This window comes from Brachycentrus maculatus, unplaced genomic scaffold (assembly GCF_059751285.1).
Source record: "Brachycentrus maculatus isolate JH-2025_06_01 unplaced genomic scaffold, ASM5975128v1 h1tg000055l, whole genome shotgun sequence".
Classification (NCBI taxonomy): domain Eukaryota; kingdom Metazoa; phylum Arthropoda; class Insecta; order Trichoptera; family Brachycentridae; genus Brachycentrus; species Brachycentrus maculatus.
The window spans coordinates 2,926,963-2,946,482 of record NW_028280809.1 but is presented as its reverse complement, the minus strand read 5'-3'; the positions used below and the strand labels follow the sequence as shown (position 1 = coordinate 2,946,482).

The 19,520-nt window shown below is 31.6% G+C and overlaps 1 protein-coding gene and 1 long non-coding RNA gene across 4 annotated transcripts in view; one reads left to right on the top strand and one right to left on the bottom strand.

The window, feature by feature from the left end:
* LOC148311889 (uncharacterized) overlaps positions 1-188 on the bottom strand; it is a 20,516-nt gene extending 20,328 nt beyond the window's left edge. The window contains exon 1 of the long non-coding RNA XR_015839313.1: positions 25-188. This is a non-coding gene — a long non-coding RNA (uncharacterized LOC148311889). The remainder of the gene's footprint in view (positions 1-24) is intronic.
* Positions 1-19,520, top strand: part of Pi4KIIalpha (phosphatidylinositol 4-kinase II alpha) — a 20,429-nt gene extending 909 nt beyond the window's left edge. The window contains exons 2-10 of one of the 3 annotated variants that reach the window (XM_088278124.1): positions 2,408-2,526; positions 8,086-8,286; positions 9,530-9,661; positions 11,363-11,638; positions 13,712-13,863; positions 14,803-14,878; positions 15,743-15,882; positions 15,973-16,075; positions 16,516-19,520. In XM_088278124.1, coding sequence (XP_088134250.1) covers positions 2,408-2,526; positions 8,086-8,286; positions 9,530-9,661; positions 11,363-11,638; positions 13,712-13,863; positions 14,803-14,878; positions 15,743-15,882; positions 15,973-16,069 — 1,193 coding nt within the window. In that variant the 3' untranslated portion in view covers positions 16,070-16,075; positions 16,516-19,520. The remainder of the gene's footprint in view (positions 1-2,407; positions 2,527-8,085; positions 8,287-9,529; positions 9,662-11,362; positions 11,639-13,711; positions 13,864-14,802; positions 14,879-15,742; positions 15,883-15,972; positions 16,076-16,515) is intronic. The other 2 variants (XM_088278125.1, XM_088278126.1) reach the window with 2 other exon arrangements.

Below are 19,520 nucleotides of genomic sequence, written 5' to 3'. Positions count from 1 at the left end.
GTTTTAATGAGAAATAATATTTACCTCAATAATAATTTACTATTTGAACATATACTGATGATATCAAATACTTCATTAGAGTACTCCGTATTTGATATTGTTTTTTCACTTTATATTATTTATTTCCACTCATTTTTCAACACTATTACAAATTAACGCTTAAATATAATTATAACCAAGTGAAAACTGTGTAATTTATGCCATTTTGATGACATGGAATGCTACGTGTTACAAAAGAATTATAATTTTTTTCATGTTGGTCATTACCGATGTATAATTACTTAAATCATAAATTAATTACAATACAGATTGTTTTAAAAATATTTTTTTATACTTAGTTTATTCTAGTAATTATTATCGAGTAAGTTTGCCACGTCATCAGTTTTTTTAGTAATAATTTTTTTCTTTCCAAGTACCATCCTAATGTATAATTTACCATATTGTATGGTTTCTGTATTTAACTTTGTAATCGGCATTTCAAATATAGACTCTTAAGTATACAAGGTCGCATCAACTATCTGTAAAAGTATCCCAGGTTTTTTGTTCCCTATCGCCCTATCCACTTAATTCTGTGAATTCTTTTGTATATTTAAAAGGTACTAAATACATACATATTCTTCTTCTTCTGACCCCTATTCGCACACAGTGGTACATAGGGCACTGTATCAAATTGATGCAATGTTAAGTTGATTGTTAATTATATGAAGGCGAGGTGGTCAGCGTCATGGTTCCAGTCCAGGGTAATATAATTTTAAATAAATATTAGAGTGAAAGAACACTAATATTTATTTTGATCCCTCCGGGAATCGAACCTGGGATCTTCAGCATGATAGCCACATATGATAGCCTCTACACTGTGGAGGCGGACGAGATATATAAATTTATACGAGTAGTTCTCATTTAACAACTCCCACTTCATTGTATGTTACTAAACCACATCAAATCCATCTTACTACCATACCTTAGTATAACATCATCTTCAATAGGGAAGTGACACACAATCTCGAATCATATTTCTATTGTTACCAATTTCTTGTGACTTACTATAGGCGTGTTCTTACCGGGAGCAAAAGTAACAGCAGTAGCGATATCAAACCCTAACATTTCTTCATATTGCTCATTTAGTGCAACAATGATGTAATTACTTTTATTTTCAAAACAAGTTAATTATTTCATAATGTGCGGAACGACTATTTACATCGGGAGAAACATTGACGGAATTGATTTCGTGGTGAAATGCTGATGGCGAGATGGCGCGAGTGCCATTGTAGAATTGAGTAAAATGGCGCTACAACGTCTGAATGGCATCTCCTGTAATATTTCTAAAAGTGTAATTACGCCATTGTTGCACCGAATGAGTGATATATATATTCTCTTGCGCATTGTATTTTTTTGCTTTTGTATTTCGTAACGCGAAAGAAATGGAAATGCTAAAAATCGCAACCAGTTAGTGAATGCGTCGTTAAAAAAATTAGGGTGGTGACTGACCGGAGCATTTCGTTGTAACGTAACGTGGTAATATCGCTCGCGGCGAGCATCAGCGAGCATCCGAAGCTACGGGTGAAGCGCTCAGCTCGCTGTACTTACTATACGAATGCTCGCATCGTAACGTGTTACGTTACGACAAAATAGCTCCGGTCAGTCACCACCCTTAGGGTTTAAACTTAAACGATAACTGCTGCTACCGCTTCTTGTATTTATTTAAAAATTTAAAAAAATCAAACCCTTATCCGCACCCCAATGGTGCATAGGGCACTACGTCATATATAAACGCAGTGTTATCTTGATCGTTTACACATGAAGGAAAGGTGATCAGCCCTCCGCTTCAAGTACCAGTCCAGGGTAATATTGAATAAATATTACAGTGAAAAAATCACTCATATTTATTCTTACCCCCCCTGGGATATTCGAACCCGGGACCTCCAGAACGGTAGCCGAGCGCGCTGACCATTACACTACGGAGGCGGACAAAATTGTATTTATTACTTCCTGTATTTCTTGATGTCAAATGATTGATTTGAACCATCATTTTAAAAATCCATCATTAATACATTTCAAAACTCTCTTTCGCATGCAAAAAAATAAATGTATTTTTTAAAATTATGTGTATTTGCCTGAGAGATGCATGATTGTGCTATTATATGTAATGTTATAAGGTATGCTTTACAGTGGAACCTCTCATAACAAGCATAATACATTCCAGAATATTACTCGTTCAGTGAAACATTTTTTGTTCCTTCTTCCCGAGCCGCGGAAGTCCCCACAGAAGTGGCTCACAAGTGAATGTCATGAAAAAGGGACTTGCATTTGTTTTGCTCTTTATGCGAATTAATCTTTATGAGATTCCACTGTATATGCGTCTTTAATTATATGCTTTGTACTATTAATTCATGATGATATTTTTCAGATGATCCGGAATTCAGTGAACTGGTCTGGCAAGCTGAAATAGCGATAGATAATGGAATTTATCCGGAGAGAATATACCAAGGATCCAGTGGTTCTTATTTTGTTAAGAACCCAGCTGGTGTAAGTAATCAATTTAATATCTATTGTATATTAAAAGTATTGTTAACTTTGTGGTATGGTAATATAACACTCTCCTTATCATTCATCGTTCACTTTGTGTACTTTTTAATCTACGTTTGACCCGATGATGGAATGTTTATTCCGAAACCGGTACTCATGTTTTTAATTGGTGTTACACAAAGTTAACGATGAATGATAACGAGAGTGTTTTAATCAATTTAACTTCCTATTTAGTACATACTTCATATTTAGTATCCGTAACAAACAAGAAACTTATTTTACTCTTTATTGTGTCTTCTCCTTGTATGGCTTTTCACCCTACGAGAGTGTTCTAGCCATTATCTAGTTATTTTTTATTCACGCTTTTTGCATTTATCTTTAAGGCTTAACACATTGTTGTCAAGCGGTTTTTTCATCAACTCCGACCCTAATATGTATACTAATTAGCGTCTTATACTAATCAGAAATATGAGAAAACCCAACTCTGATCTGTACAATGTTTTTTGGTATCAGCGCCATACCAAAAGTAAGCAAATAGAATGCTTATAAGCGTCTCCCGCTCTCTACTAACAGTATGTTAAAGACACTTTTAAGTGTTTCCTGCAAATAATATGTTAAGATACTTGGGGCCCATTCAGATGGACAGTAACAGTCAAACTGCAATGGATGCACTTTGAGGTTGTATATGGTGAAAGCCTTATAAACAGTCTGTATAATTGTAGGCGCTCGACTGTCACTCCTTATTTGAGATAATTAAAAATCAACCCCAACCCTAATTCGATAACTAATTAGGGTTGTATACTAATCACAAGTAACCTCAAACCCTATTCCAATCTGTACAATGTTTTTTGGCATGTCGCACTGTACCAAAAATAAGCAAATAGAATGCTTATAAGCCTCTCTCGCTCTCTACCAACAGTATGCTAAAGACACTTTTAAGCATTTCCCGCAAGACATCAATAATATGTATTTTAAGTTCAATTGTATCGTAAATTTTATTTTATTTTATTAAGAAAGACTGCATATTATTATTTTGGTGACAACATCGATAATGTCTCAGTGTCGCTGTAGCCTAGTTTCACTGTATTTCTTTTGTATGAAATTGCCGCAAATAGTGCTTGCTAGTTTTTTCACTTGACCTTGTCAGTATGATTTTTGATTGCTCTTTATCGCACTGTTTCGTTTTCAAGTATAACGGAACAGACTGTACTGGAGCATATATTATTGCTTGTGCAGGTGTGCGGGGTTTTGCCTTTGTTAAGACATTCGCTGGCAAACTTGGTGTACACCGAACAAATGTACTTTAGTGTCGGCCATATAAGAAAATTGTGTACCTCCAAATTAGAACTTTTATCACTAAGGTATGCACAGTATGCCTCATGTATCATCCTGAATATTTATATATATTTAAAAAACATAAGGTATTACATACAGATATAGCTAATATGTAATCAAATATGGCTGTTACCTGACAGCGAGTGAGTTCTTTTAGACTAAACTGTATCAGAGATGTAATTTTAATACAATATATAAATATTACAAATAAGAAAATATGTGCCATTTAAAAAAATATGTAATATGAAAAATAACTCCTAATTGGAGAAAATACAGATCTGTGGACACACTCAAAACGTATTTTTTTTTAACCATTGGTATTGCTCAAGTAAACAAGCATTAAAAAATGTGAATGTGACTGGCTAAAATTTGTAAAAAACCTTTCTGAAGTTACCAATTATAAAAGTAAAATGAAAAAAAAAAATTATTTAAAAAATAGTTTGCAAAATGGCACAATAATATCCAATGGTCCAATGTAGTTTTTATAAAGTTATTATTTTAGTCGATTTTGGTAAATATAATCATTTGTAATGCGTTATGATGTCACTCATAACTTTGAGATATGACTATAATTTTAAAATATTGTTTTAATTTTCCTGGAGTTATACCATTTTCCTATATAACTGATTATATTTTTATATTTTTCTTTACATATATTTTTTTAACACATTGTTGTTGGGCTGTTTTTTTGTCAACCCGACCTCAATTAGTATACTAATTAGAGTCATATACTAATCATAAGTAACCTAATCACAAGTAACCACAAACCCAACTCCGATATGTATAATGGTTTTTGGCGTATCTCGCGCTCTACCAGAAGTAAGCAAATAGATCGCTTAGAAACGTCTCCCGCTCTCTACCAACAGTATGTTAAAGATGCTTTTAAGCGTTTCCCGCAAACAATGTGTTAATATTTATCTTGCATGTTTGCATTATTAGACGTTGCTCATATTTGGGGGATAATGTAAATTCATGGAAAAAAAACTTACCTTTAACCAATAGTGAACCTATTGGTTAAAGGTTCACTTTTTGTCGTTGTCACAATTGGAAAAAGTATTTGGAAAATACATTAAACGCTGCTGTAGATGCTCTGTTCCAAAAATTAGTTTATTTCCTACAATACAATACATACTGCGAAAACTAAGTTTAAAAAATCAATGAGCTGATATGACTAAATATTTGATTAGTTCTGAATCACGCTTTCGAGATCAGTAACAGGTTTAAACCTCAAGCTAGAATGAAAAAGCAATATTATAATTGAATTTGAGGTACAAATTTGTAAAACTACCAAGGTATGTCAAAGTTTATGTCAAAATACCATGAATTGACATGGTCATTATTTGCGGTATGCTCACTATATGTCAATTGTGAGATTCGATAAAATGATGATAAGCAGTAACATTATATCCGCTTAACGTGGTGTAATGGTTAGCGTGTTTAGCTACCGTGCTGGAGGTCCCGGGTTAGATTCCCAGGGAGAGGTGAAAATAAATATTAGTCATTTTACACTCTAATATTCATTCTACCCTGGACTGGTCCCTGAACCGCAGGAGTGATCACCTTGCCTTCATATAAGTAACAATTAAGATAACACTGCGTCAATATGATGCAGTGCCCTATGCACCATTAGGTGCGGATAAGGATTAGAAAAAGAAAATTATATTATTAAAATAGTTTCTTTTCATCTTTTCATTTTTCCACTAATTTAAAAAATATAACTAATATGCATTCATTCTGAACGCCAAAATTATTTAATATATATTTTTTTTCATATCTAGAAGATTAAAATTTTAATTTTTTTCTAATCTTTAAAGAAAAGTAATTACAGTATTGAATATAAATTTTGTGATTAGAAACTTTTTTATAAATCCAGTTGATTATTCTTGTTATTCAAAGCATATCGGCAGTTCTATTGTTAAAGGAAATATGAATTTGCAAAAATAAAATAAAATTATTAAAATTTCATTGGATAAAGTTCCAAACAATATTACGCATGCAATTTTCTTCACATGAAGCCTTACATAGCATGAGTGAGTACATATGTAGTTACATTATGTATGTCTGCTATAATTTATGTATCTCATTTACCAATACCAACCTTTTGGACTAATTTCTTGGTGTGTAGTTACATACTTATTTACTTGTAATATTGACAATTTTAAATGTCGTATATTCAATGTAAACATTTATTTATTAAACATTGTTATTATTACAGTTGCCAAACTGTGACAAATCAAATATTTGTGTTTATTATATATTACGTACTTCACATTTTATTTAAATTGTATGTTTGTATAAAACATAACTTAGGTTTAATTTAGTATATTATCAGGGCAAATTAAATTGTAAAATGGCCATCAGAGATAATCATTTCAATAAAATTTATAGCATGATTAATTTTTAGACTGAAAAATCTAAAATTAGTGTTTATAAAGTATATTTATAAAGTTAGATACAAAGATCCGCCTCCGTAGTGTAATGGTCAGCATGCTCGCCTACCGTTCTGGAGGTCCCGGGTTCGATTCCCAGGGGGGTTTAATAAATATAAGTGATTTTTTCACTCTAATATTTATTCAATATTACACTGGACTGGTACCTGAAGTGGAGGGCTGATCACCTTTCCTTCATGTGTAATCGATCTAGATAACACTGCGTTTATATGATGCAGTGCCCTATGCACCATTGGGATGCGGTAAGGGATTTATTTTTATTAGATACAAAGAAACGTAGACAAAATTAGGGTATATTGGTATTAAAAACAGATCGTACTTATTTTTAAAGTTCTTAAAACTAATAATACTAATATAAAAAGAAAGGTTAAAAATAAGAGTAGGCCAATGAAATTTGATTCACCCCCGTCTAATTAATTTTTATTTTTAATTCTCCTTAAAAAACAACATGAAATATGTATAAAATACTATATTGCAATGTTTCTTGTTTATAAACTATGATAAACGTAATTGACGGCACTCAAAACAAAAGTATTTTCAAATACCTACACCATTAGACGTTTGATAATCTTTCATTTTTCTTCTTGGCAGTTGTTAATATCGCTTTCGACTTTCATACAATGCTGGATAAGTTTTACATATTGTTAATATTATTGAGTATTTGGGACACCATCAACTGATTTCCCAGTGTTTTACATTTTTATTAAAAAAATACTCATTATTGTTTGTTTATTTATTACAAATTAACGCTTTGTTATCCATGTCATGGTCGTGTAATATTTGGCATACAAATTTATTTTCTCCATGGATAAAGACAGATTAAATGTTACAGCTCTCTAGCTAAAATATCTTATCTAAAATAAGAATGAAAATCTTTGTTTACAAGCAGTATCTACATTTGTCAAATTGCCAAAACTCTAAAACTTTATACTGAAAATTTTATTTTTAACAACAAAACAAACATGTTTTTAACATCAATAACATAAAAAATAATAATAATGATTTTATTAATTTGTAATTTTTTTTATTCCCAATTCTTTCACATCAGGCTACTTATTTTTATATCCATTTGAATTATAAAGATGAAGAAAATATTTTAAATTTAAGTTTCACTTGGTAAAGACCAGCATTTCTCAAAATCTATTGTGACATGTCGCTCATTCCTTTCAAGAACGTCATAAATCAAAAAACTAGATTTTTCAGGAGAACGTTTTTAAAGTTAAAAAATTAAATACAATGTATTAAAAATAAAAATCATGCCACTCATTGAACTTTTTACTGTGCAACAGATCTTTTCAGGTAAAATCTGAAGGTTTTTTCTCCATTAAAAAAATATTTAGTATATTTAAAAAAATAATTAAACAACACCTTTTCTTCAAAATGCAAAAACAACACTTTCTGCCCTCTAGCGGGTAAATATTAAGTCAAAAATATGCCTCTGTTGCTGGGATAAAGAATATTTTCTGGGCATTCCGAAAACATGCACAACTGAAAATTGACGGTTTTTGATTTATGACGTTCTTGAATGAAGTGAGCGATGTGTTTCGATGTATTCCGCATAATTTCAAAACACATTTAAAATGCTGCCAAATGCATTGAAACAGGTGTCACAGTAGATTTAAAAAAAAAAGTATTTGCCTAGTAAAATTAAAAATTAAAAATGAATAAATATTACCACAATGTGACTGCTGAATCAATTAATGAAATGACTTTTTTTAAATAAATTTTATATCTATGGTAATATCTTAAAATGGTAATAATGTTTTGCTTGCAGAAAATTGTAGGAGTGTTTAAACCAAAGGACGAAGAGCCATACGGGAGATTGAACCCAAAATGGACCAAGTGGATGCACAAGTTGTGTTGCCCGTGTTGCTTCGGGAGGGCGTGCCTCATCCCCAACCAGGGCTACCTCTCGGAGGCGGGCGCCAGCCTGGTGGACTCCAAGCTGGGACTCAAAGTGGTGCCTAAAACTAGGGTCAGTCTCTTATTATCATGTGCCAAATAATGGTGGATAGTCAAGATATCGTGGCCACTCTGATTACTGGCAGAGTGACCGCAATGACAGGCCCAACGTGTCCAAAGAATGTCTCCTTAGATACCTCAAAGAAGTTACGTCATATGCTTCTAAAAGCCATTGGGACGATAATGTTAATTATTCTATAGAGACTAAATTTTGGTAAATAAAAATACTATCAAATGTGTGATTAATCTCATTTTCTTGTCTGCGCAATATCTTCACATAGGTACCAATATTTTCATTCGATATTATTTTCACTACCCTATATGTCCTGTTATCAATAATAAGAATTAAATTGTGGTAGAGTTGGCTTGAACCTATAAACTCTGACTCAGAGGCCATGAACTAACCACGGGACCATAACCCGACTTATAATATTGTAATATTGAGTCATAAGTGCTTATTTTGCTGCTAGGGAAAGTTTAGTAAAACAATTTAACAATTTGATTTGTAATTCAGATTATATTTTGGCTGTGATTTTGACTACAGTAAAACACAATTGCCTCAATTCAGTTTAATATAATATAATTTTTCACCGGGAAAAGATCAATCTAAATAATTTAAAAATAAAACAGTTTTGTTACCATCCTGTAATGATAATCAGGTGGTACCGCTTATAAAAAATATTGGATTCAATCTACTATTTATAAATAAAAATATTTTATATTATTATTGTTATTATTATTTTTTTGTCATCTCATCAAAGGTTAAGAAGAATATGATATCTTCATCTTTGATGAGATGTCAAAAAATAATATGAAAATAACTCCTGTAATTGGAGATAATCCATATTTTGTGAACAAGTATTTGGACACACTCAAAATGTTGTAAAAAATATTTTATTTTAGATTTTCTGTATATAAAAATAAAACTCTAAATCAATAATTTTACTATTTTCATTTGTAAAATTTATTGATTGAAAAAATACATTTTGGTAAGTTGGCGATATATTGCTTCATCATGAGATGGTGATATCTCACATGATGACTTCATGATTTGTCTATTTTCCCGCCTTTTAAAATTTAGAAAGCTTAATTCTTTTTACAGATTTTAATAAGAATAATACTAATCGTCTTGTGACTTTTTATATTAATTTATTTACTAATTAAAAGCTACATTATAATACCCTTTTTACAATGACACATAGATAATCGTCACTCAACAGTGTATTTCTAATTAAAATATTATTATCTTCTTACAGGTGGTAAAATTAGTATCAGAAACATTTAATTATATGAGGATTGACAGACAAAAAGCGAGAATGAAGAGAGCCATCATTGAGCAATTTCCAAATATGCGACTCCGGTTTAACAGAATGGGATTACCTCCTAAGGTTAGTCAAGTAAATTATTTAATTTAAGTGCCGACCACGCTAACCAATATCTCACTATCCTTAATGCGACATTTACACAAGGAAATTCCACTAAACCAAGCAAATAATGGTTTCATGTAAGTAGCCATTTCGGTCTGATGAAATGTCCTTGAGACGGTCTTTCAGACAATCTAATAAGTTAAGTAATAACCCTCTCTATGTTTTGTAGCCAATTGTTTCCCCCACTATGCCATGCTGGATTGGCTTCTTATTGGCCTGTCGTAAACCCACTTTAGGGACAGTCTATTGCCACACATGTCTTTCATCTTTCACCATAAGTACATAGTATTATTAGACAATCACAAAATAACATTGAGTACCTACTTAAGTAGATTTAAAAAAAAAACATCCTAACAGTCATAAATGCAATATTTAATTTAAAAAAATGGAAAACAAAAAAACAAAAAAACTGACTGTTAACATCGCTATTAACGAATGTTCAAATATATAGTCGAACTTTCTGTATACATGGCTTATGTTTGAACATAACATAATCTATAGAAAAGGGTCTTTTACTCCTTGAATCGCTCCCCGCTCTTGAAAATTTTATTTTTGCTGTTTTCTTTAGTTTACATAGTATTGCTTTTTTACGAACCCTAGCGTTATATCCGCTGTATGCTGTATGTTGATACTTTATTAGGTTATCTATTCAAGTACCTAAATGTCTACATAGGTACTGTGATGTGATAATTGTGTAATTATTGTGTTGGATTAGCTAAATATGTAGTTGAATTTAATTATCAACCTGTTTGTTGATTGGTAATCAGTTGCGATATAGCATAACATTCAAACTGGTTTTATGTCAAGTAATAACAAACATCATCGTTAACTATTCAACAGTTTTACGGTAAAGGCTTCACAATTCAAAATTGAAAGGACCGAAGTTTTATAAATATTCTGAATTACCAAATTAGAAAATAAATCACAAGTTTTTCATATAAAAACTGATCCGTCTAAATTTATTATTGTAATATTTTTTGTTACCAAATTAACAAATAAGGTAAATTAAATTGGTGATTTTGTTACAAAAAAAAACAAAAAAATTTACCAGATTTAAAAATGAATTTAGGAATTTTGAATTATTCAAATTATCGAAAGTTGTGTGAAAAATTGTTGGAAGGGCCAGAATTTTGAAATATTTTTCAAATTAGAATTTTTTTAAATAATGTTGTTAAAATTAAGGGGTGATTCGCAATCATTATGCAATCGGCAGCGCTAGAAGCCGATCGTCGTCTCTGTCCATGATTTTTTTAAAAATATATACATTTCTATTTTACTTTTTTTAAGAATACATATTGAAAAAAATATTTTTATCATTCTTTTTAAACCCCCTACCTATCAATAATTCTTTTCTTTTCAAAATCGTACACATATTTATTTCAAAGTAAAACTTACTTTTTCAATACAAAAACGAGGTTTTAATAAAAAAAAACAACTACTTACAAATTACAAATGTTACCTGGGTTTAAATAAATTAAGTTACGATTTATCGTATACATATTGGGCCCTAATGCATTTATACTGATTAACATTTAGGATAAATTTATGAATATGCAATTCCACTTTCTCATTGTGGGATGTTAGGATTACCGCACCGGGTGTCTGGATTAACAACAATATGTCTGTATCTTAAATTTAATTTTTTTGCATCTCATTGTCCAGGCGGGGTCCTTCCAGCTGTTTGTGGACGGATTCAAGGACGCGGACTACTGGCTGCGCCGGTTCGAGCAGGAGCCGCCGCCTACGCGTATGGCCCACAAGTTCCAGCTGCAGTTCGAGCGCCTCGTTGTGCTGGACTACATCATCCGCAACACGGACCGAGGAAACGACAACTGGCTCATCAAGTACGAGCAGTCCGGCGTGCTCGCCCACGCGCAGGCCAACGGCACGGGCCAGCTGGCCAACAGCATCGCAAGGGTGGAGATGACCGAGACTACGGTACATTTTAATTCATTAAACATAAAGCTTCTTTTTTTTATTAATTGATTCGGCAGTCACTTTGGTAAAAATCTATCCATTTTAAATTTAAGTTTTACTTATTAACCCGTAAGCTGCGCATCGCATCTATTGTTGTTTTTTTATAGAAGTACCGACAACTGCGCATCGCATGCATAATCGTTTTTCAACTTTACGTACTTATATCAACATTTATGTATAATTTTTTTGCGCTTGAATTTGGTTTAACCTGTTAACCGGGGAGTTCACTTTTTAATTACGCAACATACAACGGGCGCCAACTCTTTCACTATGACGTGTCAGTACGTCACGCCCAGTGGACGTAAGTTCACATATCTTATTTATACTTAAAATATATGAAAAGACTATGAAATATATATATTTTCGTTTATTTATATATAAATCACAAAGGAAAATACAAAATTACAAACAAATGGGAAAAAAATCATGTCGAAACATGCATGAATGGCTAATTACCTTGGTTGTTTGAAAATATGGGTCCTGCCCGCTCCAGGGGGCAACATATATTTACAGGACGTATTCATATGCTCTACCCGTTGCCGATATTGTTTACGTTTGACATATTTATACGTCCCGCCTGGTTAACAGGTTAAGGCAAGGATGAATTAGTTTTCTTGATTTAGTGTCATAAAATATAAAAATTATTATAATTTATTGTCAATTTTATCATTGTGAATGCTTCCGGTCGTCTCGTGTTCATCATGTGCTCTCAGTATTGTATAGCCTGTTCAATCGGTTTAGGCGATCCAAATTATCGTTATCTATTTTAATCATTATTATATTTATTAACTGTGTGGAACTAGAAGGATATTATTATTAACCAACTAACAAGTGATTGTGTAACACGGTGTTTGGTGATATTTTTGCACTATTTTTGTTTTTGTTTATTATAGTGCGGTGCTTCGAATACTGGAAGCATTTTTTTTTGTTACAACTTTTACCGTCATAAATATGTCTCTACCTTACGAAAATTTATATGGCAATGATGAAAATATCATGTTTTTGTAATTAACAACGATTCTGAAAGCAAAAGTGGTGAAAGCGACCAAGACCAAAATGCAAGAATAAGAAGAAAGTAACACAATTTTGGTTTCTCACATGCAAAATGCATTTTTGTCCTAATCCCTGCTTTGAAGATTTTCATAAAATTTTATTTTATTAATAATGTCCGTTTTTTAATATAAACTTTAATCTAAAATATTTTTCTCATTTTCATTTCAATTCACATTTATTTTTTAATATAACGCATTAAAAAAAACTGCACGCATACAACAAATAGACTACCACAACCGTGTCTTATATACGTCCGCCTAATTTTCAGCAGGGAGTCCGTTGATGTTGATATGTTTGTGTAAATACATTATAAAAACATACTAAGTAAAGTGAATAGTGTACTGTGAACATCTACAATTGATATCCGAACGACTTCCGAAAGTTTCACTACAAAAAAGGCAAAAATATGATTTTTGTCAATAATACTGTAATGTAAAATAATCCAGCATGGTACGGAAAGGATAACACTCGTAATTGAGCAGCTTAGAGGTTAAATACCACTATTTCTCAAAATCTATTGTGACACCTGTTGCAATGCATTCCGCATCATTTTCAAACACCGTATGTAAAGCTTATTGTAAATAAGTTGGTTCCTCGGTACTTTGAAGATTGAATGTGGAAAGAGCTGTTTCTTTTTTATTTTTTTTTTCTTATCAGTAGGAACATAGACAATAGGGGGGAGTTTTTAGTCATTGTCATATTGTTAATTATGGGTTTATTATGATTTGTATTTTTAATTAATATGAAAAGTCGCAAACTGCAACAATAGAGATTCATAAAGAACCCATGAGTTTTTGGCCAAACACTTGATCACTGTTATTTCCTTCTCACCTGATCTCGCGCCTTCCGACTTCCGTGTGTTGCTTCTTCATGTAATAGGTCGTAAGCCCTGTAAAAACCCAGACTTACGTATTCTTCTTCATTTTTATTGAGATAATAATAAAAAAATGTTGATTATATAAGTGCGTTTGATTTGTTCAGGATTGGAATCTGGTTCAGCTGCCAGAGATTAGTATAGCGGCCATAGACAACGGGTTAGCTTTCCCCTTCAAGCACCCGGACTCGTGGCGTGCGTACCCGTACCACTGGGCGTGGCTGCCACAAGCCAAGAAGCCCTTTAGTAATGATACAAGGTATGTACTTTACAAATCTAGTATGATGATAGTTTTTTCTTCTTCATTTCTAAATGATATTATGATATTAATGATCATAACAGGCATGACAGACCAACCGGTCTACCGGTTGGTCTGTCATGCCTGTTATGTTGTATCCTGATAATGGGTCATCTGGGAAAGTGGCTAACTAAACTGCCATAAGCACATTGACATTTCCGTGTTTGCGATGACTGTCACTAAAAAACTATCCATTTGCACATACTATATTATTCTCACAACGGCCACAATATAAGCGGCCACTTGAAAATGTGTCTTTAGGTCTACTTAATAAAGAGAAGCTCGTCCATAATAATTGACTTTTTAAAATAATATTTTTTCAAAATTATCACTCCAATGCACTAAGTATTTTTTGTTGGAATAGGACAACTTCTAAATTATGTAAACTCTTTAACCAATTAACAGTTGAATTTTGGAGAGAAAATTTGTCAGTGCCGGAAATTGTTACCCACAAGTCAAAAACAAGACTATACGAACACTGCTTGGGTTATTGAATAAAAATAAATGGAACAATATATGTATTTGATTTGGGCAAAGCAGGATTGATGAGTCGGAATACGATTTAATCGAGCAGTGCTCGTCAATGCAATACAAACTCCTTGTCTGAGTCACGCTCGGGTTAGACTGTAAACTGGTTAAATAATAAATAAAATATCTTGATATTTGTATTTTTTATTTGTGAAAAAAAGGGCATTAAGTGGTTAAGAGTCCGTTTGTACAAATGTTTTTTTTTTTCAATAAAACCAAATTCAGTTTAAAAAAAGTTATTTTGTAATAGTTATTTTATAATATTTCTATATTTATATGAAAACTGGGTGTCTAAAATTCTAGCCTATAATAACCATGAAATAATTTTCAACATAATTATTTTTGACATTTCATATTTCTGTTAATTTCCAGAGAACTAGTGCTGCCACTTTTGTCAGATATGAACTTTGTTCAAGAACTCTGTGATGAACTATTTCTACTTTTTAAGGTAAATATTCTATTCTATTTTTGCTATAATATTTCAGTAAGAACGCAGCTTAATATTTATTCAATAGATTTATATTATCCACTGACACTTCGTGATGGAATTGCATTTTAATATATTATTAGATTAAAACCAATATTTTTAGCTTTTCCACTTTATTTTTATTTGACCAGCGACCGGGTTTCGTCGTTACCAACATCATCAGTCTGATGATGTCGGTAACGACGAAACCCGGTCGCTGGTCAAATAAAAATAAAGTGGAAAAGCTAAAAATATTGGTTTTAATCTAATAATATATTAATATGTATGTATTTATCAATGATACGCTTGCAAAAACATTAACATATTTTCCCTATATATATATGTATGTATAGGGAAAATATGTATGTGTAATATTAAATTGTTTTCATTAAATAATTTTCTGATAGGATTAAATAACAATGTATCATATCTTAATATCTTAATACTTGATACATATAAAATTTTATTTTTTGTTTTTTTTTGTAATTTTTTTATTATTATTTATAAATATCCATAGAAATCTATGGTTAAAAACACATTGTTCAGTACAGTATAAACCCAATTGAATTAAAATATTATTATAATTTTGAAATTAACATTATTGATATTTTCCTAAAAATTTTAAGAATCTAGTTAAAGATGTCCATAGATATTATATATTTAAATTAAATATGACGTTTCATCCTCACTCTTCAATAAGTTAAATGATTCAAGTGCATTTAATTACTACACATTTTTATTTAAAATATAGATTTGTTGTAATTAGAGAGCTCTTACAAAGTGAAACTTTTCGGAGCGTAAAAAGCCATGTAGTGCAATGGCACTCAGTCTGCATTAAATTTCCAGCAAGACAAAGGATTTGATAAGCGACTATTTGAGAAGCAGATGTCAGTGATGCGCGGCCAGATCTTGAACCTGACACAAGCTCTGAAGGACGGCAAGAGTCCCGTGCAGCTTGTCCAGATGCCCGCCGTCATTGTGGAAAGGTAACACACTTTATCCTTATAGTTTGTCTCTTTACCCGAATTCCGTATCCGACACTGCCAAGTGATACTATATTTTGTATTGTGTTGCAGATCAAAGGGGAACGTAGCTGCTCCACGTTTCTTCTCATTTAGCGACACATTTACGCAACGCTTCCAGAACAAGAGTCCATTCTTCTCTTGGTGTTAATATTAAGTAAGTTTCGATCTACTTTTATTCACCTTCAAATTATGTGAAAGTATGTAGAATTACCTGTATTTTATTTCGGAACACCAAGCTTTTACTATTAATGTTAACACATTGTTGTCGGGCAGTTTTTTCATCTACCTCAACCCTAATTAGTTTACTTATTAGGGTCGTATACTAATCAAAAGTAACCGCGAACCCAATTCTGGTCTGTACAATGTTTTTTGGTACCTCGTGCTATACCAAAAGTAAGCAAATAGAACACTTATAAACGTTTTCTGTTCTCTACTAACAATATTTAAAAGACGCTTTTAAGCGTTTCCTGAAAACGATGTGTGTTAACATACTGTTAATTTGGTGTTTATATTTTGTCAAGAGAATTTTAAATGTGAATAGTCAACTTTTGAAACACTTTTCAATTTCTAATGTTCCCAATCTTTATTTTTCAGGTCATCCCAGGTCATAATCTGTCACTTGGTCACCATAGCCTATAGAATATAAAAAAATATATTTAACGTAATTATTAAAAATATCACGAGCAGTAATATGATTTCTTACCGAGGAGTTTGAATACATGATATCATCCAATTACGGGCAGAAATTTAAAAAATAATTTGATTAAAAAAATAATAATTATTTGTTGATGTAAAAATGAGAATTTATTTTAAAGTTACTGTGTTCCAGACAGTACGAGTTCAAATAATATAAACATACTGACAAAGCTGACCAATGAAAACTCATTATAATAGACATTATACAAATGTGTTATTTTTAACGCAGTGAAAAACAGTCATAATACCAAGTGCATCAAGTTCCTCAACAATCTTTCACTTCGCGTCACCTTATCAAGAGGAATTTTCTTTTGTATAACTAAATTTTAATCTCTTTCTGCAAAATCTATCAGCATTGCATTTGGACATCTGGCTTATACTAATTGTAATAATATTTGGTTAATAACACAAACCAACTGTCGTTTCTCGAATGACCGCAAACAGATAAAATAAAGAGTTCATAGCAACTAAATTTCTACTTATTGTCGTTGAAAATTTCATTGAATGAAGCTAATCAGGATGCATAAATTTTTAGTACATTACTACGAAAAAAATTATGGTTTTAAATAAGTGATGATAAGATACAGTGTGTGAGGATTCGATTAATACCTTTTTATGGACTTTCAGTTGAACTGATCAACTTCTAACATGTTTATAGAATACATCCATCAATCTAAATAATTTTAAAATAAGTTTATTTAACCATTTGAGTTTCAGGAAGAATTATGGTTAAGGCTGTTACCGGTAGGCCATAACATAAAAAAAGTAAAACCCAACAAAATTATATATTTTTTATAAATATTTCAAGGATGTCATACCAAATATGTACACTGTGTGGTGTTAAATATATGCACATGTGTTCCATATTTTAATTATTGAAATTAGTGCTTGACATTGGAAGAAAATAGCAAAAAGATGAGTGCATTTACATGCTAATTTTGTATGGCCAGCCTGACTAGTGCAGCATTGGAGGGCGCGTAACCGCACTTAAGGCAGAGAACCAGTTAAATGTTTAAAAGCTCTACGGGATTTGTAAATTTGTTTCTCAAATTAAATTATAATGGATTCTTTAATAGGTTCTTTTATTTTATGGGATAATTTATAAAATATTTAGTCATGTCTACTCATTGAAATTGTTGACGTGATTATGTGTACACCGCAAAGTAGCTCCTCATGCTCAAAAAGCTGCACTAAATTTTACTCTCGGGTATGTGGCAATTGCTCTTCAAGCATAAGAATATGTGTAGTGGAAATGCACAATTAGTTTGGTCAAACCTTACCCTTCATGGCTCTATTTTCAGTCTTTATTTTTCCCAACAATGTCACTGGTACCATTCTCCTGCATTCCATTTTTTTCGCGTTTCTCATACCGTCATCCGAATATCTATTTTTTCCTTATTCCAAACTTTCAGGTCAAGTGTGCAGGCCTCCAAAGTTCATATGGCATATGTATTATTATATAACATACAACGGCTACCGCCGCTACACTCCGCTCTGTGCTAATTATTAGTAAATTGTTTATGGTGATCCCAAATAGTCTCCTTTTTCTCATTCATAATTTTCGTTTGTAATTCAAAAACACCCACAATTATGTATATGACAAGCCAACCCAGTTTTATTTTTTTATCTTGGTCAGTCTTTGCGGTATGAATACATTATTTTTTTAAATTGCCACTTATAGGATTATGTTCTTAATCATTTTTTTAATTTAAATCTAGCAAAGTATTTATTTTCTTTATATTGTTAACTCAATCATAAGAGTACCTACCTATTAACCGCATATTAATAAATTTAACAAAATTACTAGTCCCTAACTACACAAATTCCTTTGAAATCTGTTTACAGTAAAAGCTCATCAATTCAAACAATGGTAATTCAAATTCAACCATGATTTTCAAAATATTGTGAAATTCTGGTCCCCCACCAATTTTTCATAAAAAAAAATTTGTTGTTGATTATTTGAATGAATTTAATAGTTCAAAATTAGACTGGAATTTAAAAAAAATATGAGAAAGTAGCTAAAAATTACTAGAAACCAAGATTTTTTTAAATTCATTTGATTTCTTATACAATTTTGAATTAACGAGTTTTTACTGTATCTAGTTCCTTTTGATATTGTATACAATATACATATTGCTCATACATTGCTTAACAGTCTGGATATTGTATTTGATTAAATTTTTATTCTACATGTTTACCGATATGCATATACTATGGAAATCATTAAACATGAAATAATATTCTGGTCCTGAATAAATAAGATGTAAATTCAGCCATTTATTTTCTTTTAATCTAAGTTTTTTAAAAATCACTTCAACATGAAAAGATTTTATTTAAATACAAATAAACATGAAAAAACATTTGGATAAAACCAATTATTATTTATCTACATATGTAAACCTGACTAGTTTCAAGAACTACTAAAGTTCTCATTAGCGGGTGAAAATATAAATTGAAAGATTTATATTTTCACAAAAAAACAAAATAAAGACTTTTTTATGACTTTCTATTTATTGAGTAGACGGGTAGAAATAACAATGGATAAGGTTACTGGTGACCGTATGCCATGTTGAATGTAGGTACCTAGGGTAATAAACAATAATAATAAAACCCTTATCCGCACCCCAATGGTGCATAGGGCACTGTGTCTTATAAACGCAGTGTTATCATGATTGTTTTACACATGAAGGAAAGGTGATCAGCCCTCCGCTTCAGGTACCAGTCCATGGTAATATTCAATAAATATTACAGTGAAAAAATTACTTATATTTATTTTTACCCCCCTTGGGAATCGAACCCGGGACCTCCAGAACGGTAGCCGAGCGTGCTGACCATTACACTACGGAGGCGGACAAATAAACAAAGTGGCATAAACTATCAGGATTACCAACTATCAAAAAAAA